Source organism: Ornithorhynchus anatinus, chromosome 10, assembly GCF_004115215.2.
Source record: "Ornithorhynchus anatinus isolate Pmale09 chromosome 10, mOrnAna1.pri.v4, whole genome shotgun sequence".
NCBI lineage: Eukaryota > Metazoa > Chordata > Mammalia > Monotremata > Ornithorhynchidae > Ornithorhynchus > Ornithorhynchus anatinus.
Genome location: NC_041737.1, coordinates 13,995,506 through 14,022,380, shown reverse-complemented (window position 1 = coordinate 14,022,380; position 26,875 = coordinate 13,995,506). Strand labels below are relative to the sequence as shown.

Below are 26,875 nucleotides of genomic sequence, written 5' to 3'. Positions count from 1 at the left end.
TCAATTATATCACTTTTTACCAATATATCCTAAAATATTTGATGTCCTTATTTATGCAAATGTCATTTATTGAGTTATTATTTGTAAGCATTAATCCCAAATCTGATTATAAGAGTCTAAAAAGAAAGAAATACCTCAATTTTTCCTCAATTCAAAGCAGAGTCTATTTGGATTCCATTTTCCTTTTCATTGTGTAAAACTTCTTAAGTTTTAGAAAGGAACTATTTGTTTTTGAATTTTAGCACCTAAATTCAGGAAATTCTTTGCTGCAACTTTTGCCTGTTTAGAGTTTTGAGTGGTGAGAAAACATTTTAAACAATGACAGCTTCCCCTCTAAAAGTTGGTCACAGTTAAAATTACTTAAGTTTGTAAGAGTGGATTTACCTCTGCCACTCACAGGCCCATGCAAAGTTCCACCTGGGCTTTAACATAAAAAGGGGAAATCAGAACAATTACTTGAAAGGAAACATCTTCAGAACATATTTGAGAAGTGGCATGGCCGAGAGGAAAGGCCACAGAACTAGGAGTCAGTAGACCTGGGATCCTAAACACTCAATAAAAACCAGTTTGATTAATTGATTTGATAATCCCATCTCCACTGCTTGTCTGCTGTGTGATCTTAGGCATGTCGATTAGCTGCTCTGTGCTACCTCATCTGTAAAAAGGGGGTGGACCAGTAATTCCATCCCCTTTAGACTCTGGGTCTCTTGCAGAACAGGGACTTGGAACACTGAAAACCCTTAAATACCACAACTTTTCTTCTTCAGATGAGTGTTCTGATGACTAAAATTCCTTTCCTTTAGTTTCCTGGAATAAAAAAGCTAGGACTCTTCCCAGTTGGGTGGTCATCCATGGAGCCCATCAGGAAATATTCTGGGCTTCTGGAGGTTAGAGAAGTGTGAGCTGCAAACCAAAGCAGTCAGTGTTTTGTCAGCTCTCTTGTGAATCTGCATAGTGACGTCTTGGTGGAGAGAGGGGAAAAAAAACATTCTGGCTTTAACACTCTCATTTTGAGGTATTTAAAAATGTACCCACCTGGATTTCTATGTGACGGGGATTATCAATAAACTTCTCAATTAGTAGTCGATCATCACCAAAACTGGAAGCAGCTTCTTGAGATGAAAATCGAAAACCATCTCTAGGAAGTAAGAAAAATAAAGTAGAAACAATTTAAAAAAATTCTAAATGGAAATAGAAATGTATTCTACTGGGTCTTCATTCAATCAATGGTATTTATTGAGCCCTTACTAAGTGCAGAGTACTGTGCACTTGGGAAAATACAACAGAATTAATGGATACGCTTCCTTCCCATAAGGAACAACGTAAAGGTTCCTTTGGCTACTTCTTTCAGAAATCCATTCCTCAAAGTAGCATAAAGAAATTAATTTTAACCCTGTAACAATTCTTCATGCTTGCCCTGTTCACTTGATCATTTTAAAAGAGTTTTTCTCATTTTCTTCAACCGAGCATAATCCACTTCAGATTACAAAATTAGATGGTGAAAATGCAAATAGGCTTACAGTCTGTCATTTTCTTCAAGAACTTTGTTTTTACACACTCAGATTCTGGAAGAAACTAATTATGCAACCTGACTGTAAACTGTGGCGAGTCTGCCTTCGGATTCCCATCTGGCTCACCTCTTCCCTTAGCCCACCCCTTTGCTCCTCAACTTCTCTTGCTGGCTGCAACTCAAGCCACAGATGGGAATCCTCACTGGTGTACTGCTTTTGTTGGCATAGTGTTTTGCATATAGTAGTAGTAAGCATTGAATAAATAGTATATTATGAAATCACATATTCGTACAAGGATTCCCATATTCCCGCCAAAAGCTACCCTTCTTGTTCCTACTCATATCACACACACTCACACAAACACACACACACACACATTCTTTCGCCATCAAAAAATGCTCACAAGCAATATAGCTAACCCCCCCCCCAACACACACACACGGGCATAAGTGTGAATTCAAAGACACATACACACACACAAACACACAAACAACACAATGTATCAACGAACATTTGGGGCAGACACACAGAGATGCAGACCTCAAGCTGGGTCACTCTCAGTGACACAGAGAAGTACAACTTCTCGGATGGTTTAGTTAATGGCTGACTTCTTGACAACTGAATGGGCGGTGTTAAATTTTTTAAAGATTAAAATTTAGCGGACCCATTTTTGATCATTTTTCAGAATGTATTTTATGAATACAATTAAAAGAAAACTTTCTCAACATTCCAGAGATGGGGTGGCTATAGAAGACATGTTCAGAACGCAGTGGGGAAGATAGGATCCAGAAGAGGTAAAGAACATGAACACATGTTCTCCCTCCTCTTAGACTGTGAGCCCCATGTGGGAAGGGGACTGTGCATCTATCTCAGGGTTTAGTACAATGTTCAGCACATAGTAAGCGCTTAACACTTTCTACAATTATTATTAGCAAATATTAAATCCAAGTTATATATAGCCCCATGTGGGCTCACGGTCTTAATCCCCATTTTACAGATGAGGTAAATGAGGCACAGAGGAGTTTAGTGACTTGCCCAGATTCACATAGCTAGGTGGAGGAGCTGAGATTAGAACCCATGACCTCTGACTTCCAAGCCCATGTTCTTTCCACTAAGCCACACTGCTTCTCTATTGACAAACAGTAAACACTTAAATAAAATAATCATAATAATAAAGTTTGCTTAGCTGGAGCAGCAAAGCACAAAATGGGGCAAATGGGAACCACAGTAAACTGAGAAGGGCTCAAAGAAAATTGAGCAAGACTGCTATTTTTGTTACACTTGAGAGAAATTGGGGGGGGGGAGGGCGGGGAGGTGCTGGAGTCTGGGAGATCTTAGGATATTCTGCTTCTATAGTCCATGTAAGAGGTGACCTGGATTGGGGACAGGAAATGTATAACTGGAAAGGATGTAACAGTGTCAAGAAGTAGTTAAGAGGAGTAATTATGTGGCTCCTAATCTCCAATTTACTTTACAAATGAAGCGAGCAAGAGCTTGAATGAAAAGCAAAACCCTGGAGCACCTTGCCCACCTCCCACCTGCACAACGTAGGATCCACATGCAAGAAGCAGTGCGGCCTAGTGGACAGATTACGAGTCTGGGAATCAGAAGGACCTGGCTCCTGATTCCGGCTGCGCCCCTTGTCTACTGTATGACCTTGAGCAAGTCATTTCACTTTCACTTCTCTCGGCCTCAGTTACCTCATCTGGAAAATGGGGATTAAAACTGTGAGCCCCATGAGGGACGGGGACCGTGTCCAACCTGACTACCTTATAACTAACCCAGCATTTAGTACAGTGGCCAACACCTAGTCAGCGCTTAATACTGGTTAAAAAAAACACTATGCGCTGGCAGGAGGGTGAAAGGCCTCAGAGGGAGATATATTAACTGCAACATGACAGGTCCTGGAGCCCTGCCCAGGTTGAAATCATGAAGGCCTTGTTTGAAGTGAGGTGGAAATCGCAGGCACTAGAAGAACCAGTACCAACCAGTAAGGCTTCTCTCCCCGTTTAACCCAGGCTCCTCCCTACATCCTCCGGTCCAGGCATCACTCCCACAGCCATTCCTTGGTTACTCAGACCAAGTCCCCCAGGCCATACCCCTAGCCCTTGGGGCTGGGTCTCCTTTCCTCTTGTTCAGCTGTTTCCCACAACTGAGACCTGTTAAAGAGCCCCTCATGGGCCGGGCCCAGCCAGTAGCTCATCTCCTCTTTTCCTGGCTCTTATTCTGTTAACCCTGATCCACTGGCTATATCAAGAGGTCACATGGATTTTACTTGCAACTCTGTGGTACAGAACCTGGATCCCAGACATCGTAAAATAAAAATTAAAAATTTGTGGCACGGCATTTCAGGACACTGCAAGTTCTTTACTATTCCTAAACGCTTAAAACCAGTAGCGATAGTCACTGTGATGCAAAGTGATGGAGTCTCATGTGGAATTCATTTTACCAGTTAATTTGTAACTTCTGTGAGTACTGTAACACTAGTCTATTACCAGCAAAAACTGAAGTCAATAATCCTCATTCAATACAGAGGAAAGTCTTAAATTATGCAACAGCAAAGTGATTTCTATTTCATAACTAATAATACAAATTGCTTTTAAATAAATATGCTATAAAACCATTTCATAAAATTAATATTCCATATTACTCTGAACTTAATAGGTATAGACTACTAAAGAAAAGGAAAGAAGCCTTTGCAGTATGAAAACTTACCAAACAATGGCTGCTTTTAGGAAAACAAAAACAGATTGTTTTGCTCCAGATTTTTAAATGACACAAACAAAAACGTTACCAGATTGTGTCTTTGTTTAACTAACACGGTATTATCGTAAACATCTTAAAAGTACCAAAATGATAGAAAGGACACGTTTCAGGGAAATGAAGACCCTTTTTCTCATTTTAAAAAGACAAAAACCTATCACATATACCACAGACTGATTGGCATAGTAACAGCAAATTAAAGAAAGGTTATTGCTGCAGCTTCTTTGTCTTTCTTCCAAAGCAGGTAAAAGCATAAACTATTCCACTGCTTGTTTTCAAGTCTGCTAGCTAATTGGTTGTCAGTTTAGAAATCTCCGGTAACTGCAATTTTCATCAAGACAAGATTTTTGGACAGCATCTCACCTGGTCTCTTCATCATCCCAAGCGATTCTCATGCCTTTCCCACCACCACCTGCTGAGGCCTTGATCATGACAGGGTAGCCTAACAGCGGGGAACAATTAGACAGAAGTTCAGACTTTGATCATTTGGTTGTATGAACATGACAACTGACCACATGCCCAATAATGTGTAGACAATAACTAGTTTATTAAAAAGTTATTTGCTTGTAGGAGTAGAAAAGTGAGAGGTGCAGTGATCTCTACTGGAAAAAGTTAAAGAACCAGTGTCACCATTTTAAAAAGACCAACCTACCTACATTATCTAATTTTCCTGCTCATTTTGACTAATATCTACTAGCTTCAACTAGTACAACATGCTTCTGGTGAAACTATTTATTTTGACACTGGAGATTTTTGCCATTTCAAAAGTCGATAGTTGTAGGAGATAGCCGAGACACAACAAAGCAATCTTCAAGTTGAAACTAAAAAAAGAATTGTGGATATTCATATGAAACCATTGTCAATCCCTTTCCTACTCAGAGTAAATAGATCTTTCCTCATATGCCTCTGCTGTATATGCCCCAAATTATGTATTTTCTTCCAATCACTCTTAAGAAAATACATTGATAAAGAACTCATTTTTTTCACAGTAAACATAACTATCATAGAAATTAGCATGGGCCCTAAAGCCCAAGGCCTGAGATAAACACAGGAACAGGCAGGAGTTTTAGTGCAAAATCGCTGAAATACAAAAATCAATGCCAGGTGCCTAATACTGAACTTCCAATTATTGATATTTGCTGTTATCAGTCACAACTCCATCCTAACACTGAAAAGTGTGAGCTGAGCAGGAAATTTTCCAAATTGACAGACTTTTGAACCTACTGCTTAGGCTGTTTCAGAATTCACTTGTGATGAGGGAAAAATCCTTCAATTTATAACCAGAGTTTCGAAAAACGATATCCACACGCAACCAAGCTTTTCAAGCTGTGGTATAAATTTTAATAGACTGTTTGCTCTACAGCAGCATTGCAAAATACACTTTTATTCTTATTACCAATAATAAAATCTCTTGAGCCTACTACACTCTATTTTTGGAATGATTCATATTGATTTTACCTGTAAGTAGAGTTTGCACTCATTATGAGGAAAATTATGCCCTCAGCAACCTTAATACTGAGGAATTAGGTAAATTGACCTTGCACGTGGGAATGCATATTTATGAAACCCACCAACTGCCTCAGATAGGTCAGTAGACAAAGAACATTTTCCCAGTAACCACAGTCTACTAAGAGTTGAAATACACTGATCCTGGTGTTACTTTCTCTAGTTTGCTTGGGCCAGTAATTAGTATTATAGTGACTCTGTGCTGCTGTAAACAAGGAAATGACCTGATGTGTGACAACTCCATCACAAATCATAATGCTAGCAGATTTTTAAATGCCCTTTCCTTTGGCTACAGGAGGTAAAAACTGCCCCTCTAATTATTCTATTTTTAAATCTCTTCTCCATCCTTTCTGCCCATTTCGCTCATCTCTTCTTTGATTATATCCAAAATGCTCTCCCTGGGGAAGATAAGCCTTGAGAAAAGTTAATATGAATCTTTACGCACCTTAAAGGCTGAATCATAGAGGTGGCTGACCAAGTCATTCTACCAATACACTAAGGCCTGAATATGAGCCACAGGATAAGGGATTAAAACTTTCTGAGGTAAGGATTCCTAGACCCAAGAGCAGTTTACCAACCCAGTCTGTGGGATCTCCTTCTCTAGAAGTCTCCAAATAGGATTAATGGGCTTAAAACAAAATGGGAACAAACTTGGAGACCTTTCGCAAAGAGAAAATCATATAAAAATCTTTCCGGTCCTTTGAATCTATGAAAGGAATGAACTCTAACTATAGACTCAGCAGGAGATGATCAACTTGGAACTGGCCAGCCGCTCCCCAATGCCAAACTCATTTATGGAACACTCCTTCGGTCTACCTTCCTGGAAATAAACAATGGCTCTTACGCTAGTTCTCTGAATTTCAAAGGCTTAAATTTAATCTCTCAAGATGATAGCAAAAATTATTATTTAAAATCCTGGCACTACAGTTAAATGTCCCTGAAGCATATATTCTGCTTACAAGGTCTTTCTTCGCTCCTGCCTTAGGCAACACTATTTTTGCCTTTGCTTATTCGTAAAGCATATAAAAAATTTACAAAGAAAGAGTAAGAAGATCTTCAGATGCACTACAGCTACCCTAGGAAGTAGCTGGCCACTAAAATCAAATGGGCATCCTTCATTTTTTTGTTTTAGGGCACCTGGTAAGTGCTTACTATGTTCTAGACACTGTACTTAGCACTAGGGTACTTGCAAGCTAATCAGGTTCATTCGTTCATTCATTCAGTCGCATCTAATGAGAGCTTACTGTGTGCACTACACTATGCACTTGGAAAACATAATTCAGCAATAGAGACAATCTCTGCCCATACCAGGGTTAGGTTGGACACAGACCATGTCCTACAGGGGGCTCTCAGTCTTAATCCCGATTTTACAGATGATAACTGAGGCACAGAGAACTGTGGCTCAGTGGAAAGAGCCCGGGCTTTGGAGTCAGAGGTCATGAGTTCAAATCCCGACTCTGCCACTTGTCAGCTGTGTGACTGTGGGCAAGTCACTTAACTTCTCTGTGCCTCAGTTCCCTCAGCTGTAAAATGGGGATGAAGACTGTGAGCCCCACGTGGGACAACCTGATTCCCCTGTGTCTACCCCAGCGCTTAGAACAGTGCTCTGCACATAGTAAGTGCTTAACAAATACCAACATTATTAAAATGACTTGCCCAATGCTTCCCTAATAATAAACCCACATTTGAAGTCCACTATTTGAAAATGGTTCTCTCAGGTGACTGTGATCATTGTAAACAATATCACATTTATACTTCTATTTCAAAACGGTCCTGTCATTCACTTTGTAAGATTCCATATCCTTTAATATTCCCATGAACACTTTACTAGTGAAAAAGTAAAGAATGACATCGAATTGACTGTTGTTCTTCAAATGTTAACAGGACTAGATATACATGTAGAAATTTTATCACATTCCTCAGGTAGCTGATCGCTCTGTCACAGAGATATATTCTCACCTGTTTCTAATATAAATGTTTTAATATGGAACACATAGCAAGGAGTTGTAACCAATTTAAACCCCAGCCAGTAGGAGACTCCCATATCATTTGTCAGAATTTCTTATCAGTTCAAAGGGAGCCAAAGATAAATAAATTACCATGCAAAAATTTTGGTTTGTTTGTGGAACTAGAGGGGAAGGAAGAAGAGAGATTTGTAATTAATTTGTCTACCATTTCCTCTATCAAAATTAAGTGAAAACTACCATATTTCCGATCGTACTCCAGAGATCGAAAATCAAGTAAATGTCAATGTACAGATTGGAACCAGAGTGCAGTGTTTGACAGGAAGTTTCCCAACAAAAACCAAAAGCCCTGCTGTCTTCACATTGCTGCCTGAATATTACATGAAGCTCTTTGGAAGAGGGCAGTAGAAAGAGGGAAGAGGAAAGAAAGATCGGAGAACAACAAAGCCAGGAGAAAGATGGCAAAAGTGAGGGTGGAGAAGTGAGTTAAACAACATACAGTAAAACAGGTGGGAAACAGAACTGGGGAGATTTGCCCTTCAAGAGAAAGAGTTGGAGACGGAGGTTAGACCACACAGAAGCTCACACAGGAAACATAACACTGAACTGGCGGGGGTGGAACTAGGAGAGAGGGAGACCCAGGCCCCTGCCCTTCCTAGGCAGTGCTATCCTGACTTCAAATGACCAGTTTAATTCAATAAAAAGAAAACAGTCAGAGCATCTCCTTTTTCAACAATTTTTTGGAAAAACAGTTTTTTGGGGGGAAAAAAAGCTTCTTGAGTATAACTTTTCCTGGGGCGGTTTTAGTTGAATCTACTGAGCATATTAGAATACACTCTCTACAGATGAGCAGAAATTAAAGACAGTACCCAGGACTAGCAACAAAAACAGATCAAGCAGCGGGACTTTGGCCGAAAAAAAATAATTCTTTGACAAACCTAATTCTCACAGGAATGGCCGTATTAAAAAAAAAACCTACAAACCACAAGGCAAAGGAAGAGAACAAGAAATTTTGAATTTATCCAGGAGGTACATTTTCCTCCAGAAGTACTGAATGATTGGTTACTGTTACAATTTAATGACTAGGTCAAATTTAAATCAACAAAAAGAACTGTCTTTCATAACAGCTGAGCATGTATGTGCTGCATGTATGCAGATGGAGCTCCAACTTGGGCACCATTTTAAATATCCCCTTCATCCAACTCCCTCTGACCAAAGCTCTCTTGGAAACTCCATCTTCTTCCAGAATTGGGTCCAGACAAGGAATACTGCATTTCTAAAACAAGCACATGAAGGAGGTGGGTCTCAATAAAGTCCCAAAAGGCCATCTAGACCAGTCTCTCCTCCCACCTCATCAACCACCTCAGGCCAGCAGTTCCCTCTTGAAAGGCTTGGTAGGGCCCATAAGTCCCAGATACTCAACTGGCTGCATTTCCATTCCCAGGCCTGGGAGTCAGAGGAACTGGGTTCTAATCCTGACTCTATCACTTACCTGCTGTGTGACCCTGGGCAAGTCATTTCACTTCTCTGTGTCTCAGTTCCCTCATCTGCTAAATACGGATTCAACAACTGTTCTCCCTCCCACTTAGACTGTGAGCCCCATAAGGGCCTGATTATCTTGTATAATCTTACAATCTTAATCTTGTATAATCTTGTATAATAATCGTGGTATTCATTAAGCATTTACTATGTGCCAGGAATTGTTATAAGCGTTGGAGTGGATACAAGCAAATCTTATTGGATTACAATCCCTACCCCACAAGGAGCTCACCATCTTAATCCCCATCTTGCAGAGGAGGTAACTGAGGCATAGAGAAGTGACTTGCTCAAGGTCACACAACAGACACGGGACTGAGCCGGAATTATAACCCAGGTCCTCCTGACTCCCAGACTTGGATCCCGGCTCCGCCACTTGTCAGCTGTGTGACTTTGGGCAAGTCGCTTCATTTCTCTGTGCCTTAGTTACTTCATCTGTAAAATGGGGATTAAGACTGATCCCCATGTGGGACAACCCAATTACGTTGTATTCCCCTTTATCCCCCAGCACTTAGAACAGTACTTGGCACATAGTAAGCGTTTAACAAATGCCATTATTATTATTATTATCATTATTATTATTAACAAAGATCACAATTATCAATTATTAGGTCTGGGGTCTATGGTACTATCCTCACACTACTAGTTAGAAGGTTGTGTAACTACAGGGAATGGGCACTGGAGGGTGGAGAGGGACGGTCCCAGAAAGGGAAAGGTCACACAGCAGGCAGGTGTCGGGATGGCTTAGTGGAAAGGACACAGGTCTAGGAGTCAGAGGACCTGGGTTCTAATCTTGTCCCTGCCACCAACCTGCTGTGTGACCTTGAGTAAGACACAACATCTGTATCTTTCAATTACCTCATCTGTAAAATGGGGATTAAGTCCCCCTCCCTCCAATTTAGACTGTGAGCCCAATGCGGGACAAGGACTGAGTCCAGCCTGATTATCTTGTATCCCTTAAAAGAAACTACAGACTGTATGGAACTAGTGTTCCCCTTTGTAAGAGTACTTCTTTTGAGTCATTGTTGACAAGTGTACCAAAAAAACAGCATAAGCAACTGAAGTCTAAACATTTATAGTCCGTCTTCCCCGTGGAAATAAAATGAATGAAATCAACCCTCTTTCTGGTGTTTGCCTGAGTAGACTATAAGGAGACTTCTTTCTCATTGTTCATTTCAGAATCATCGTAAATGATCTGTCCATTTGAAAGCCCTGCTGTTCATCCAGTAGAAAAGACCACCATTCCATGTATAGGGAGATCGGGGGGTTAGTCTTATTTCCCCATTTTGGAGCTATATCACCCATGGAAAAGGTTTCTGATCAAGGAACCACCTTGAACATTCTGTGAGGTGGCCAGGCTCAGCAAGAATCTTGAAAAATGATGGGCTAATCTGGGCACCGAAGACTGGAGTGGCTATCAAGGCAATTGTGGGCGGGGCTACGGCACTACCGCTCTACGTCGACAATTTTCTGTGGTCACTTTGGTCATAAATATCTTTTAACTGTCATGCATATCTTTAAATTACATATTATAAATTACTCATTTTAATGTCTGTCTCTCCAACTAGACTACAAGCTTATTATGGGCAGGGAAACTGCTAATTCTTTTGTAGTGTACTCTCCCAAGTGCTTAGTACAGTGCTCTACACATACTAAGTGCTCAGTAAGTACCACTGATTGATTGATTTCCCCATCCCTTGCTCTCACCCCCTTCTTTCCCCCTGCCTCCTGCTCCAAGCAGTACACCTGTTTTCCTGCTGCTAATAGGATGAAGCTAGCCACAAAAAGGCTCAACTATTGATATGACAAAGGGTTTTGTTTTTTGTTTTTCCTTTACTGCAATAGTAGGGATCGGGAAGCTAGGAGGGAGAAAATAAGAAGGAGGCAAATTTATGGACAAGAGAGCACGAGGGCCCCAAGAACAGGGAAGACGAAAGGGCAAGGGAGAAAGAGAGATTTATTGTATAACTCTTCATCTGTAGGGTCTACTCTTCATATCAGGGATGGTTCTGAAAAAGAACTTATTGAACTGCTTGGCGCTTCATGGGAAAAAACGAATGCATTCGTGACGCAGTCACGCTGTCCAAGAATGCATCCCGCTGTTTCGTGGGCTGCATAGTGGATAGAGCACGTGGGGAGTCAGAAGGTTAAGGGTTCTGATCCCAGCTCTGCCGCTTTCCTGCAGTGTAACCTTGGGCAAGTCTTGCCCAAGAGAAGCAGCGTGACTTAGAGGAAAGAGCCCTGGCTTGGGAGTCAGAGGTCGTGGGTTCTAATCCCGGCTCTGCCACTAGTCTGCTGTGTGACCTTGGGCAAGTCACTTAACTTCTCTGTGCCTCAGTCACCTCATCTGTAAAAATGGGGATTAAAAAATGTGAGCCCCACATGGGACAATCTGATTACCCTGTATCTCCCCCAGCGCTTAGAACAGTGCTCAGCACATAGTAAGCACTGAACAAATACCATAATTATTATTATTACTTCTTTACTTTACACTTTACCAACTCCCAGATCCAGTGTTTCTTCACTGGACCAACAACAGGAAAGAGAACACATGGTTAACAATTCAACTTCACACCACACGAGGTCTCAACAATATTGCCATACTTCAAGTATCGAGAAAAGTGCAGGAAACAACCTCAAAAAATTTGACTACCTAAGAAGCTTATCACCATCCTAAGATAATGCCACACTGGTACAGCCAGCTGCATCATAACTGAAGGGATGTCATCTGCCTTATTCCTCACCACCAATGAAGTAGAATTGTGAATTATAATCTTGCTCAATTTATTCTCAACAGCCCTGCTTGAGGATGCATACACTCCTGGAAACTGGTGTTAAAATTAGATTCCCATCCTCAAACTCTTCCACCTAATGAGGCGATGAGCATCCATACGAATCTTTAAATCACTCAAACAAACTGCTATACTCTGGTAACTATGCTGCTGAAATAAACACAGAAGAAGAGTTTGCCCAGGGTTATGAAGTCCTTTTGGAATGGCAATCTTACAGATTGAGAATTAGTCTGAAGAACACCTAGTTTATGAACTATTCTGTAACCAGCAAATCTTACACGCTAAGCTCTCATTTCCCCTACACCCTCACTGTTGGCAATTGGATTTGTACCCTGTATTTTCCTAACCCTCAGCCCCACAGCATTTATGTACATATCTGTCATTTATTTTAATGCCTGTAATGACTGTAAGCACATTAAGGGTAGGGAACAAGTCTGCTATATTGTACTTTCCCAAATGCTTAGTACAGTGCTCTGCACAGAGTAAGCGCTTAATAAACATAACTGATTTAGATCCCATCTAAGCTCTGCAACTCATTTTTCCTCCCAGGCTAAGTTAAGATTCCAGTCATCATCATCGTCAACCAGCATTTAATAATAATAATAATAATAATAATAATAATGTTGGTATTTGTTAAGCGCTTACTATGTGCAGAGCACTTTTCTAAGCGCTGGGGAGATACAGGGTAATCAGGTCGTCCCACGTGAGGCTCACAGTTAATCCCCATTTTACAGATGAGGTAACTGGGGCACAGAGAAGTTAAGTGACTTGCCCACAGTCACACAGCTGACAAGTGGCAGAGCCGGGAGTCGAACTCATGACCTGACTCCGAAGCCCAGGCTCTTTACACTGAGCCACATTTACTGAGTGTCCTTGGAATTCACAGCACTTTCTAATTTTTCCACGATTTTCCCACTTCAATTATTTTGAATAAAAAACTAACACTTGTTGCAGCAGCAGAAAACATGCGCATTCTTGCTAGGTTAATGCCATACATGGTCCAAACAGTGAATGCTTATCCTCATTTCCCACCACATTTGCTTCTCCCTTATAAAAAAATGCCATTCTGCTTCATCTATTCAGAATTACTTTAGATCCAATTCTTGAATATTTGAAATAAATTTCTTTAATTGTAACTGTAGCTTCAATCCTGCCTACAATTTGGGCGAAACTCGTGCTTTAAATTAAAATCCATTTTCCCCATAAAATAAGATACTTTCTTCTAGTCAAAAAGATACTGGGAAATTTAAAACTACTAAAACGGTATTTGTTCTGTAGGGATTATCTATTACACATTTAATTCTGTCAACCATTCCTGCTAAAAAGGCATACAAATCCCACCATAGCTAATTTAAAAACTTACCAATTTCCCTTGCAATTCTGACAGCTTCATCTGCATCCTGTAAAAGCAGGAAATGAGAGCCAATGTTAATCCCATCAGCCATTGCACTATGTCCTTAGGGCAGTCATATATTGCACTACTGTCTCCTCTGATTCATTTAATGTTTGATTTTACAACCTTCTGACCCTTTTCATTCAGAGGAATGCAAAATGAATGCCATAAGTGGAATGTAAATTCTACCTCATCATTATTGTACTGAGAAACTCAAAGCCGGCTGAAATCAGCTGACAGGAAGAACTACCAGAATTGCAAAATAATCTGATGCAGTGGCAGGGATTTAATGTTATAATGTGGAAGTTTACAATCAATAATGGATCATAAATCAGATCATTAAAACTTGTCCACTACCAGCTTGTTTCTGTCTCTCTGATATTTAATTGTCATGTTCTCCTGGATGTTGTCAGCAGGGGGAGTTGATTCTCTATTGTTTGGGAACTGCACCAACAGATAACCTTAAAATTAAAAGAAAAAAAAATCAAAAAACCTAACATCTACAGTAATCATCACCTGCCCTCAAAGCAGGTTAAATTCTCCTGATAGTACCTGTTTCGGTTTCTTGTTTCTTTTTACTTTGAGTTCCTTCCAAATACAGTTACTCTTCAGGCACTCTTTCGATTTGGTGAGTTAAATTACCTTATACTGCACTGTCACAGGCAGGGAAAAGTTAATCGGGAAAGCCTAAAGGGGAAGATTTTCCTCAAATTCACTCTCATTTCAATCAATTTTAATCAAATCTCCTCTATAAAACAAACATTGAAACATCAGGCATTCTCACTGCACATTTGCTGAGCAAGAAGTAAAAGCTAAATGACAGCTACGAAGAATTTGTTAGTAAGTATGATTCCGTGATGACAATAAAATAATTGTATAGAAGGTAATGATGTCTGGAGATCTCAACCTAGTGTGTGCCAAGTTATCAGTGTTTAAAATGAAACCTGAAATTTTAAAAAAATGTTTTAAATAATTCACTTTAAAAGCACCCAGAACTTTCTTCACTAAAATACATGAAAAATGCTCATACCTGGTCATTTATGTCTAATCATAAAACAAAATCCTCTTTAAAAGTCTTCAGTACCTAATAACAGGCCTTGAAGAATAAGGAGGCTGGAAAGGGGAAGTTGTCAGAAAATTTAATTTCCTTTCATTAGCTAGTCTGCTCCACAAATCGGTGCTTGTTAAGTTCAAAGCAGACCTGAAAGCAACATCAGTTTTAAGTCTCTCTACTCCAACCAGTCACATCTGCTAATGAGATTTTCCAAATAACAATTGTTTTTAAGTCAGAGATAAATCTACCAAAAAAAAAAAAATCAAGGTTTACTGTTTTATTATACCTTGCTGTTTTCCATGACCCTGCACCCTCCAAATTTTAGCTTAAAGGGATAAAAATGCCTGAAAAGGGTCATTTAAGAATGTTAGTGGTTTCCACACATTGAGTTTGAAGGTTCTTTGTTCCTGCCTGTGACAGTTATGCGAGAATACTTCCCCTTAATAGCCTCTCTGTCAGGAAGTGTTAAACCTGCCAAATGCAGACAATTAGAGCCTCTTGAACAAAATGCAGGAAGAGTGATGACTGATGAAGGGCCAGAATCTAAGAAGGAAACTTTTACATTTCTTTTCTCTTGTAAATGTATTCGTATATTTGCAAAATAGAATCGAAAGAAAGGAGGAAGCTTTTTTAAAAAATTTTTGTTATCTTGACACAAGTGACCAACGGGTCCAGAGCAAGTTCACTTCCCGGCAAGCTGCAGGTCAGAGAACTTGTTACACTCGCATTACCTTTATAAATTTCTTTATGAAAAAGACAGCAGACAAACATGTTCTGATCAAAGAAAAAACATGTTCTGATCAAAGAAAAACACTCCCAGTACCAATGTTTGTAGCTGACAAATAAAACTACTAACTAGCATTTAAACTGCTCCCACACAGAAATTTAAATTCACTACAATACCTCAGAGGATATTCAACCTGCTCAGATTTTGAGTCTGTCTTTGGAAATAAACTATTCACGCTACAGCTACATAAAATGAAAAACTCTTTGGAAATAATTAATAATACTAGTTTATGCTTGTCTTTTAATATTCCAAAATATTGCATGAATTTAGATTTCCTTATATCAAAATATTTTGACTTCCACCCATTTTAATGATCAATTAGGTCATATTTATTTAAATTTGTGGAAAACACTTTCAAAAGATATAGCTTTTTAAGAACACCCACACTTTGAGAATAATTAGTGAACTTTATAAAAAGTTCCATAGCATACTTATCACTGTACAACTAGTTAAATTACTACTTGTATTATTCACCCATAAAGTACTTTACATTGCTATGTACCTCTCTGGTTTCTTTTATGTTACCATTCAATCGTTTATGGAGCACTCAATAAATAATACAATAGTACAATACAACAGAGGTGGTAGACTGTGTGGCCCTACCCACAAGAAGCTTACAGTCTAGAAGGGGAGACAGTCATTAAAATAAAAGAAATGTACATAAGTGCTGTGGGATGGAAGGTGGGGTGAATAAAGCACTTATTTTATTTGAGAACATTTTGGGAAAGAGGTTGACCAAGCAATTTAAGCCCTCCTTTTCTGCTACTGGTTTTGCACACCCCAGCTAGCCCGGCCTAAGCCCCTACAGCTCTAATTCCCCAGTCGCTTACTTCCTGCATCACCCTGCACCCGCCTCTGCAGCTTGAATGCAGCAAAACCTTGTCTCCACCACCACCATTGCCCTTGCAGACCTCATCTGGCCAGCCCTCTTGCTCTTTCTGTGGGCCCATGAAAACAGTTCAAGTGGCAAATGCATCATTTCCTCTATCTGTAATTGTTTGTTTTTAATGTCTGTTTCCCTATCTAGATTATAAGCTTCTTATGGGCAGGAATCCTATCTACCATCTCTTTTGTATTGTACCCATCTGCCAAGTGCATAATACAGTGTTGTTCATACAGTAGGAAATTAATAAATATTGATTGATTAACTCACTTGGTGAAGGTGAAAACTTCTCATCGACGTAATTGCATGTCCTTTCATTGAACAGAATTTCTTCTGGCATATGAATTTGAAATGTACAAAATTGATATTTTTATGAGAAGCAGCGTGGCTCAGTGGAAAAGAGCACGGGCTTTGGAGTCGGAGGTCATGGGTTCGAACCCCGGCTCTGCCACTTGTCAGCTGTGTGGCTTTGGGCAAGTCACTTCACTTCTCGGTGCCTAGGTTACCTCATCTGTAAAATGGGGATTGAGACTGTGAGCCCCACGTGGGACAACCTGATTCCCCTGTGTCTGCCCCAGCGCTTAGAACAGTGCTCAGCACATAGTAAGCACTTAACAAATACCAACATTATTATTATTATTATTATTATTATTAAAGGGCACCAATCCAAATGCAAGGCTACTCAGAAGGGAGTGGGAGAAAAGGAAATGAGGGCTTAGTTGGGGAAGGCCTCTAGGATGAGATGTGCTTTTAATAAGGCTGTGAAGGTGGGAAAGAGTGATCATCTGTCATATGTGAAGAGGGAGGGGAATTCTGGCCCAAGGGAGGAATGTGAGCAAGAGGTTGGTGGTGAAATAGATGAGACAGAGGTACAGTGGGTAGGCTGGCATTAAGAGAACGATATGTACGGGCTGGGGTGCAGTAGCAAATCAGCTAGGTGAGGTAGGAGGGGGAAAGCTGATTGAGTGCTTTGCAGCTGATGGTAAAGGGTTTCTATGTGATTCCGAGGTGGATGGGCAACCACTGGGAGTTCTAGGAGTGAGGAGATGTGGACTGAATGCTTTAAAAAAAAAAATGATCCAAATAGCAGAATGAGATGTAAAACTGGAGTGGAGAGAGACAGGCGGCAGGGAGGTCAGTGAGGAGGCTGATGCAGTAGTCAAGCCTGGATAAGGTAAGTGCTTTTGGATCAGCGGTAGCATTTTGGAGGATGAGGAAAGAGTGGGTTTTAGTGATGCTGTAAAAAGAGAACCAACCAGATTTGGTGACACTGAAAATGTGAATTGAATGAGAGAGATAAGTCAAAGATAATGCCACAGTTAAAGGCTTCTAAGTCAGGGAAGGTAGTGGTGTAATCACTGAGTCGAGGGACAGAAGACCAACATGCCTCAAGTGTTGTTGAGACATCCAAGTAAAGATGTTCTGAGGGCAGCAGGAAACGCAAGACTGCAGAGAAAAGAGAGGCAGTTTTGGGAATCAGCCACTTATAGGTGGTAGCTGAAGCTATGGGAACTAATGAGTTCTTCAAGGGAGTGAATGTAGATGGAAAATGGAAGGGGACCAAAAACTGAGCCTTGAGGGGCTCCCACAGTTTGAAGGTGGGAGAAAGAAGAGGACAGTCTCCTCCTCTAGACTGGAAGCTCCTTGTGGACAGGGAACGTGTCCCACAGCAATGTTGTATTGTACTCACCCAAGCATTTAGTACAGTGTTCTGCACAAGTGCTCACACAAATACCACTGATGATGATGTTCTTAACCAAGCAAATTGTTAAAGTTCTATCTTGAAAGAGCCATACAATATTACTATATGCATTATTTAGCTTACAGGGAATGGGAAGTTATGGATAATTTTGTTTGGATAGTCTCAAGAGTCAAAGACATTATGAAAATATGTCCATTTATACAGCAGTTTAACAGATAATAGCTTTCTCTTTTGGCAATCTAATTATTGTTCATGTACATAGATGTCAAATATCTAGTCCCTGCATTATGCTTCATCTTGCCATATTATTATATAACACTGATCTTGTGTAAGTACACCTCCACAATCTTGGCAAAATTCTAAGTGGCAATATTTTTCATTTTCCTCATATCAAATATGACATAATTCACATACCTAGAAATGTGAAATAAAAAGCAATATGGAGATTCAGATTCGAACACTAAACCACTTAAAAAAGTGAAATCTCAAACCTCAAGAGCAATATAGCTGCCCCAAACTCAAAATAAAAGTTATGTTATCTTGGCATTCTCTTCACTATCACAGATTTTGACCAGTAACTCATCATTCCTAACTTTATGACGACTTGCAAGGCCTGATGGAAAGAACATGGGCATGGAAGTCAGGAGACCGAGGTTCTAATCCTAGCTCTGTTTGTTGGCCTGCTGTGTGACAGTGAGCAATTATTAAACACCTCTATTCGTCAGTTTCCTCATTTACAAAATAGGGATAATATACACGCTCTTCCTCCCCATAAGACTATGACCACGTGCAAGAAAGGGATTGTGTACAATCTGTTTATATTGTCTCTAACTGATCATTACTACCATACTTGGCACACAGTAAGTGCTTAACATATACACAATTACATCTAACATTCACCTGGGAAATTGCATCTAAGAATGGAAAAGTTTCACAGACTCTACCTAAATAACTGCTTAGTAAATGGAGTGTATTTTTCAAAATTTTTACCAGTACATTCTGAATTAAACTAGTCATGCACATCTATTATCTATTTAAACAATTCACAATGCAATATGTGCACATTACAATTCAAAATGGACCTCACTGGTCCAGAATCTTATTTTATCATAATGGTCGGGTACTGCTTATCGAAGTTATGTGAATTATTTTATACCAATAACCACTAGACAAACAATATGCTTTCTTGGCCAAAATGGGCTATTCAAGTATTATGCAAGGGGTCAGAAAAGGTACTGTTACTATATTTTCATGTGCGTGGCGTGCAAGAATGAAGGAGATCCTCTCAGTGATCCTCACACTCACAGAAAGAGTTTCATCACAGCAGCAATCCAGCAATGGTAATTTCTGAGCATTTATTATGTGCAGAGGACTTTTACTGTACATTAATCACTAAGGTGAGTACAATAAAGAGTTTGCACACATACTCCCTGCCCACAGCGAGCATATAGTCTCACATTGAAGGGTGACTCTAAAAGTATATTATGGCCAGTTATATATAATGGAGTCAGAATGGTAGTTTATATAGTCCAGGACTTGAGGAGTAGATGAGAAGCAGCATGCCTAGTGGATAGAGCACAGGCCTGGGAGCCAGAAAGACCTGGGTTCTAATCCTGGATCAGCCACTTGTCTGCTGTGTGACCCTGGGCAAGTCATTTCACTTCTCTGTGCTTCAGTTACCTCATCTGTAAAATGGGGATTAAGACTTTGGGACATGCACTGTGTCTGACCTGATTAGCTTGCATCTACCCCAGAGCTTAATACCTTGCCTGGCACATAGTAAGTGCTTAATAAATACCATAAACAAGTCAGAAATGTTTATTTTATTTTACTTCCTCTGCACTTCTAGGAGAGGGGCAGTCTGGTAAAAATTTAAAGAAGTCTGTTAAAGTTGTTTACTCCTTTAGAAGGCTGACTAAAAGATCAGCAGTTAAGCATGTGAAATCATTTTTATGATCTATAACTATAGGAACCCTTATGAAAAGAAGATGTTTTGAAACAAAAGCAATTCTCCATATTCTTAGAGAAAATCCTACTATAAAATTAAAAGCCTTTAAGTAATATGAAACCAGTAAGTCTCTGAATAGGTAGGATTTTACTGTAAGTGTATAAAAGCCCTAGTTCTATCAGCCCTAAAATGTCAAATTTTACTACAAAGTACAGCATAAAAAGTGATTTGGTCAATTCTAAATTTTCTTTTTTAAAAAAAAGGAATATAGCAAACTGAATATTCTAAAACTGACAACACCTTTTGACACTGAAAATGCTGCAAGATCTCTTTAAAAAAGGAAAATAGGCACAAAATAGTGGAAATCCAACAAAGTGTGCTCATTATACTGTAGTCCTAGATAACCCTCTGCTCTGGCATATGTCAACCTGCCACTCCCAAGAAACAGAACCAATTGGAACACCAGGCTTTCCCGGCATCGACTGAGTATCTCCCATAATTCTTCCCCGCCTGTGCTCCTTGCAAAGTGGTAAAGCCAATGGGAAACTTACCTCTCAGGCAACCCATTCCACAGGTTTCTTTCCAGGAGCATCAGAGATTGGAAAATAAACTGGAAGTGATACTGTATGACCTCCTAGGACTTGCTTCACTTCTTTCCCTTGCCCTGCTGGGGTGCTGCAGAGAACAGGTCCCCAGCGTTCCTACAGATCCCGCTTTCAGTTTACTTCTAGGTTCCAGGCATGATATGCAGCACTTAAACTTCCAGAGGCTGGGAGATGAAGTAAATCCTCCACTTCTCTAAGTGCCTCATTGGAGTCCCTGCTCCACACAAAATGATGAACCAGGGTCCTTAGCGGGCCGTGGGGTCATCACCACAGATCCCCGGTGCTCCCAGAGGGACAGAGTGGCAGCCGTAAAAGCCTGGGATCTACAAGACCTTGTCCCTTAAACCCGGTGGTACACCTACAGTACAAATGCCCTGATTCACTGCATTAGCCAATAAACTTATTATTGTTATTATCATTATTAGTAGTAGTAATAATAATGATAATGTTTTTTGTGAAGTGCTTATTATTGGCCAAGCTTTACACTACGCTCTGGGATACTTAGGTTAGACAGTCTCTGTTTCCCATAGGGCTCAAAGTCTAAGAGGGAGGGGAAAGAGACATTCAATCCCCATTTTACAGATGAGGAAACAAAAACACAGAGCAATTAATGAGTTGCCTACGGTCCCACAGCAGGCAAGAGGCAGTCACGATTAGAGCCCAGGTCCTCTGATACCCAGGCTCAAGTTCTTTCCACTAGGCCACACCACTTTTGTTAACTTGTATACAGCTCCAAACTCTTGGCGTATGATGACATACTCAACTTTAATCCAGATACGGGGCCCCCCCACTTCACATAACTTCAGGCCACTTCCAAGTCAATCAGAACTGTAGGCCCACGGGGTAAGAACCTGTAGTTCCCGGGCAACAAGGGGAAGGCCACCTGGGGAGAAACCTTATATCACTCGCTTTGCCTCAGGCTTAGTATCTAAGATGGCAGCCTTGAGAGGCAGATGGAGAAACAGAATAAATATGAAGATAACACTGAGTAACATCTCAGTAAAAGGGTGCCCCTTTGCAGGCTACTATGTTTATTTAATACTAATATCTATTGAGAGCCTACTTGGGGCACAGCACTATACTGGGTATTTGAGAATTCATAAAAACTTAAAACCCCTTTCCCCAAGGATTCTATAATCAAGTTTGAGGATGGTAGGGGGAAGAAACAGGCTAGTATTACTGTGGAGGAAGAGAAAAGACAAGCACAAAAACAACAAACAACTAAAGCAGCATGGCCTAGTGGAAAGAGTACAAGTCTAAGAGTTAGAAGGAGAGGTAGAGTTAAGAGAAGCACCATGGCTTAGTGGAAAGAGCCTGGGCTTGGGAGTCAGAGTCATGGGTTCTAATCCTGGCTCTGCCACTTGTCAGCTGTGTGACTTTGGGTAAGTCATTTAACTTTTCTGTGCCTCAGTTACCTCTTCTGTAAAATGGGGATTAGGACTGTGAGCCTCACATGGGACAACCTGATTACCTAGTATCTACCCCAGCACTTAGAACAGTGCCCGGCTCATAGTAAGCAATTAAGAAATACCATTATTATTATTATTATCATCATTATTAAGGACCTGGGCTCAACCATTTGTCTGCTGTGTAATCTTAGGCAAGCGACTTATCTTCTGTACGCCTCAATTACCTCATCTGTGAAAGGGGGATTAAGACTGTGAGTCCCATATGAGACATGGACTGTAACCAAGCTGATTAGCTTGTATCTACTCCAGTGCTTAGTAGCGCTTAGAATAGTGCTTGGCATGTAGTAAGTGCTTAACAAATAATATCATTATTATTATAGTGCCATGCGCTTAGTAAGCACTTAAACATCATTATTAAATTATTTAAAAACAAAACCAAAAAAACCCCTAAAAGTTCATTTATTTCCCCTTCACCATTCCCGTTTCAGTAACTTCCCAATATCCACCTATGGAAGGGTGGGGCTTAAGAGGTGCAATAATAATGTCAGTATTTGTTAAGCGCTGACTATGTGCAGAGCACTGTTCTAAGCGCTGGGGGAGATACAGGGTAATCAGGTTGTACCACGTGAGGCTCACAGTTAATCCCCATTTTACAGATGAGGTCACTGAGGCCCAGAGAAGTTAAGTGACTTGCCCACAGTCACACAGCTGACAAGTGGCAGAGCAGGGATTCGAACCCATGACCTCTGACTCCCCAGCCCAGGCTCTTTCCACTGAGCCACGCTGCTACAATGACAATCCAACACCAGGGGTTCCCAAATAGCCTCAAACCCACAGGCAGAGGGCTCCGATCATGTTCTCTCCCTACATCACCCCCATATGTGCTCTACAGGAGGAGAGGGTTTAGGCAGTTGAATTATCAGAGCCAATACAAAATGGGATGACCATCCACTGTATGGTTTTCGCCGAAGCACCTAGTACCGCAGCGTAAGTGTTCAGGAAATACCACTGATTTTCTGACTGACTCACCTGAATTAACCATCCTCCAGTACACACTCTGGGTCATCCTATTTTGCATCCACCTACCCAGAGAAACTTTGTAGGTCATATAAAGACTTTCAAGTGACAATTTTAGGAAATGTGTCAATTCACTATTTTTTTTTTCTAAATTTTCTTGAACTGAGCAAGATCCCTGGGAGCAGTTGGAGTCTGGTGTTTGGATAAATCATTTCTCCAAAAAGGGGGAAGTTGAATCTTAAAGTGCCACCATATTCAGTAGAAAACACAGGGGGATTGGGAGGGAGGCTTTCAGGGAAGGTGGAAGTGGTCAAACACTTTAATAGGCACATTTAAAATTTGGTCTTGCAACAGAAGCATACCCAGAATTTTTTTCACTGGCCAAGTTTTGTTTAAATTCAGTTTTAACTAATCACTGTCAATAACAGATGCAAAAATCTCAAGAAAAGCAATTCCAATTTAGAAAGAGAAAAGTAGAATGTAGAAGTTCAGGATCCAAAAGGCAATTGTTCAAGTTCTATTTTGATCAATTCTGAAGTAACATTAACTGGAAACATATGAAACAACATCATGTATTTACTGAGCAATATACATAGCACTTTTAACCATGTTCTAAGAGCACATGGTAGAGAAGAGATACAGTTCCTGTCCTCAAATACTCAAAATATTATAAAACACCAGATTGTGCTAGTTTATATGTGCATAATTGTACAGATGCCCTAAGCTGGAGAAAAGCTTCTTGGAAGAGGTGGGTCTTCAGCTGTCATTTAAAGGAGTAAGAGCTTTAAAAAGATGTTTGACTTGAGTTTCAAGGGATTATTAGTTGTAGCAGTATTGTATTTGTTACGCACATACTATGTTTCAAAGACTGTTCTAAGCACAGAGGTAGATATTATTATTACTATATTATTAAGCACTTGTTATGCGCTCTGCCACTTGTCAGCTGTGTGACTCTGGGCAAGTCACTTCACTTCTCTGTGCCTCAGTTACCTCATCTGTAAAACGGGGATTAACTGTGAGCCTCACGTGGGACAGCCTGATTACCGTGTCTATCCCAGCGCTTAGAACAGTGCTCTGCACATAGAAAGCGCTTAACAAATACCAACATTATTATTGTGTGTCAAGAACTGTTCTAAATGCTGGGGTAGATGCAAATTAATCAGGCCAGAGAATCTCTGTCCCATTTGGACTCACATCTAAGCAGAAGGGAGAATAGACATTGAATCCCCATTTTCCAGAAGAGGAAACGTATAGAGACGTCGAGTGACCTGCCCAAAGTCACACAGTAGGCAGAACAGCCACATTAGAACCCAGGTCCGCTGACTCCTGGGTTCCCACTCTTTCCACTAGACGCTGCTTTTAGTGGAAAGACAAGAGAGATTCTTACCTTGACCACTCCATCAAAGCCAGGGATTGTATTGACCTTTGCATTCTTAGCTAATAACTTGCTTTCAATCTTGTCTCCCATGGCTTGAATAGCATGTGTGTCCGGTCCAATGAAGGTGATGCCATTTGCTTCCTATGGAGACAACCAAGTTTTAACTTTAAAAGAGGAACATATTAGGTGCGAGTTCACATTTATAAGAAAATCAAAAACACATTTTGGCTAATTTACAATCAATCGCTTTGTGTACCATAAATAATTTTTTAAAAGTAACCATTTCAAGACAGTATATTAAAATGTATATTATCTGATTAAACATACAGGTGCAGATTCAAATCTCCTATAATTGGTAATTATAGAAATCAAAACCAGGCCAACAAAAAATGGTTGAAAGTAATCAATAAGTACCCCTTGAAAAGAAGTACCCCTTGAGGGAGGAGACCCCTGAACTTTTGATTAGAGAGTCACAAGTGACTTACAAAAATATATTCATTTAGTACAACTCCAGATTTATTTTATTTTTACGCACCAATAAAAACAAACTTCATCAACATTTGGATTGTTTTACAGAGTGAAATTCACATAACTGAATAATGAGCATGTTAACAGAGTCTGCCTACCTTTTCAAACAAATTGAATCTGTTCCATGTTAATGTCAGGCATAAGGTCTACTCATTCCTTAAGAGACCCCTCGATGAATTATGATTTTTCTCTTAGCACTCTGGTAGCCAACCTCTTGTCCTATCCCCATAGACTGTACTATAGTTGTCAAATAACTCAGCATAAAACTGAGGGCTTGTCACTCCAAAAACTGGCAAATCCCTTTAAAATGAGCAAAGTGCATTTCATTTTTGTTTGGTTTAGAATACAGTTGATCACATCTGCTGAGCACTTACTGTGTGCAAAGCACTGTACTAAGTGCTTGGGAGAGTACAATATAACAGCGTTGATAGAGATATTCCCTATCCACAACTAACTTAAAATAAAGCAAGCCCCTTAAATCACAACTTCAAGATATACAAAATACACCAGTTACATGCATTTACCAAGCCCCAAGAAACATAAGCCAATTTTAAACTAAGTTCACTAGGAAGCTAATACGGGTTCAATATTCATTCAGTTGTATTTATTAAGTGCTTACTGTATGCAAAGCATTGTACTAAGCGCTTGGGAGATACAATATAACAGCACACAGACACATTCCTGCCACAACAAGCTCATGATCTATACAGAGAAGGGCTCACGAATCCTTCAGCAAGAGCTTTACAACCTTAATTGAGGGTAGCCCTTGGAATAGTTACACTGGCTCTGGACAGAATGCCTCAGGTGATACTAGCACAGTGAAATCTGAATAGAGGAAAAAGTGGATCATTTATTCATTATTCGAGAAGCAGCGTGGTTTAATGGAAAGAGCCCGGGCTTGGGAGTCAGAGGTCATGGGGTCGAATCCCAGCTCTGCCACTTGTCAGCTGTGTGACTGTGGGCAAGTCACTTAACCTCTCTGTGCCTCAATGACCTCATCTATAAAATGGGGATTAACTGTGAGCCTCACATGGGACAACCTGATTAACCTGTATCTACCCCAGCACTTAGAACAGTGCTCTGCACATAGTAAGCACTTAACAAATACCAACATTATTATTATTCATTTTTACTAATGTCTGTCTCCCCACCCTAGGCTGAAACGTCCTTGTAGGCAGGGAACCAACTCCATTATACTGTACTCTCCCAAATGCTTAGTATAGTGCTCCACATACAGTAAGTGCTCAGTAAATATGATTGCCTGACACTTCACTGGGCAGACACCTTTCTGCATTATAAAAACTGACAACTAAATAAGCTAACACAAATCTCTGTCTGTTCCAACTATCCCAAAGTACACTCGGCAAACACAATATGTGTGTATAATAATAATAATAATGTTGGTATTTGTTAAGCACTTACTATGTGCAGAACACTGTTCTAAGTGTTGGGGTAGATACAGGGTAAGCAGGTTATCCCACGCGAGGCTCACAGTTAATCCCCATTTTACAGATGAGGTCATGAGGCACAGAGAAGTTAAGTGTCTTGCCCACAGTCACACAGCTGACAGGTGGCAGAGTCGGAATTCGAACCCATGACCTCTGGCTTCCAAGCCCGTGCTCTTTCCAGTGAGCCACACTGCTTCTTTATGTATTAATCAATCCTATTTATTGAGCACTTACTGTGTGCCTAGCACTGTGTTCTGCACTTGGGAGAGTACAATACCACATTCCATGAGCACAGATATGTATGTACATGTGTATTAGAAAAGTAGTGTGGCTCAGTGGAAAGAGCCCGGGCTTGGGAGCCAGAGGTCATGGGTTTGAATCCCGGCTCTGCCGCTTGTCAGCTGTGTGACTGTGGGCAAGTCACTTCACTTCTCTGGGCCTCAGTTCCCTTGAGCTCAGAGGCAAGAGTCTTCTCTTCCTCTTTTAATTTTCTCTGGAGTGTCCACTTCAACGGCCTCTTCCTAAATCCTGACTGATCAGCATTTGAAAAATCTAATCTTCAAACTGTAATATATTTCACACCTAAGGAAAATACCTTGGAATTCAGCCAGGTAGCATGTTTTACAAAACAGAACACATACTTATTGCTCT

At 40.3% G+C, this 26,875-nt stretch overlaps 1 protein-coding gene across 4 annotated transcripts in view; it reads right to left on the bottom strand.

Annotated features, from left to right (window-relative positions):
- PCCA (propionyl-CoA carboxylase subunit alpha) overlaps positions 1 to 26,875 on the bottom strand; it is a 323,266-nt gene that overhangs the window by 200,617 nt on the left and 95,774 nt on the right. For all 4 annotated transcript variants that reach the window (XM_029073673.2, XM_029073672.2, XM_029073674.2 and 1 more), the window contains 4 exons: positions 24,258 to 24,389; positions 13,436 to 13,472; positions 4,638 to 4,716; positions 1,036 to 1,138 (listed from right to left, as the gene is read on the bottom strand). In XM_029073673.2, coding sequence (XP_028929506.1) covers positions 1,036 to 1,138; positions 4,638 to 4,716; positions 13,436 to 13,472; positions 24,258 to 24,389 — 351 coding nt within the window. The remainder of the gene's footprint in view (positions 1 to 1,035; positions 1,139 to 4,637; positions 4,717 to 13,435; positions 13,473 to 24,257; positions 24,390 to 26,875) is intronic.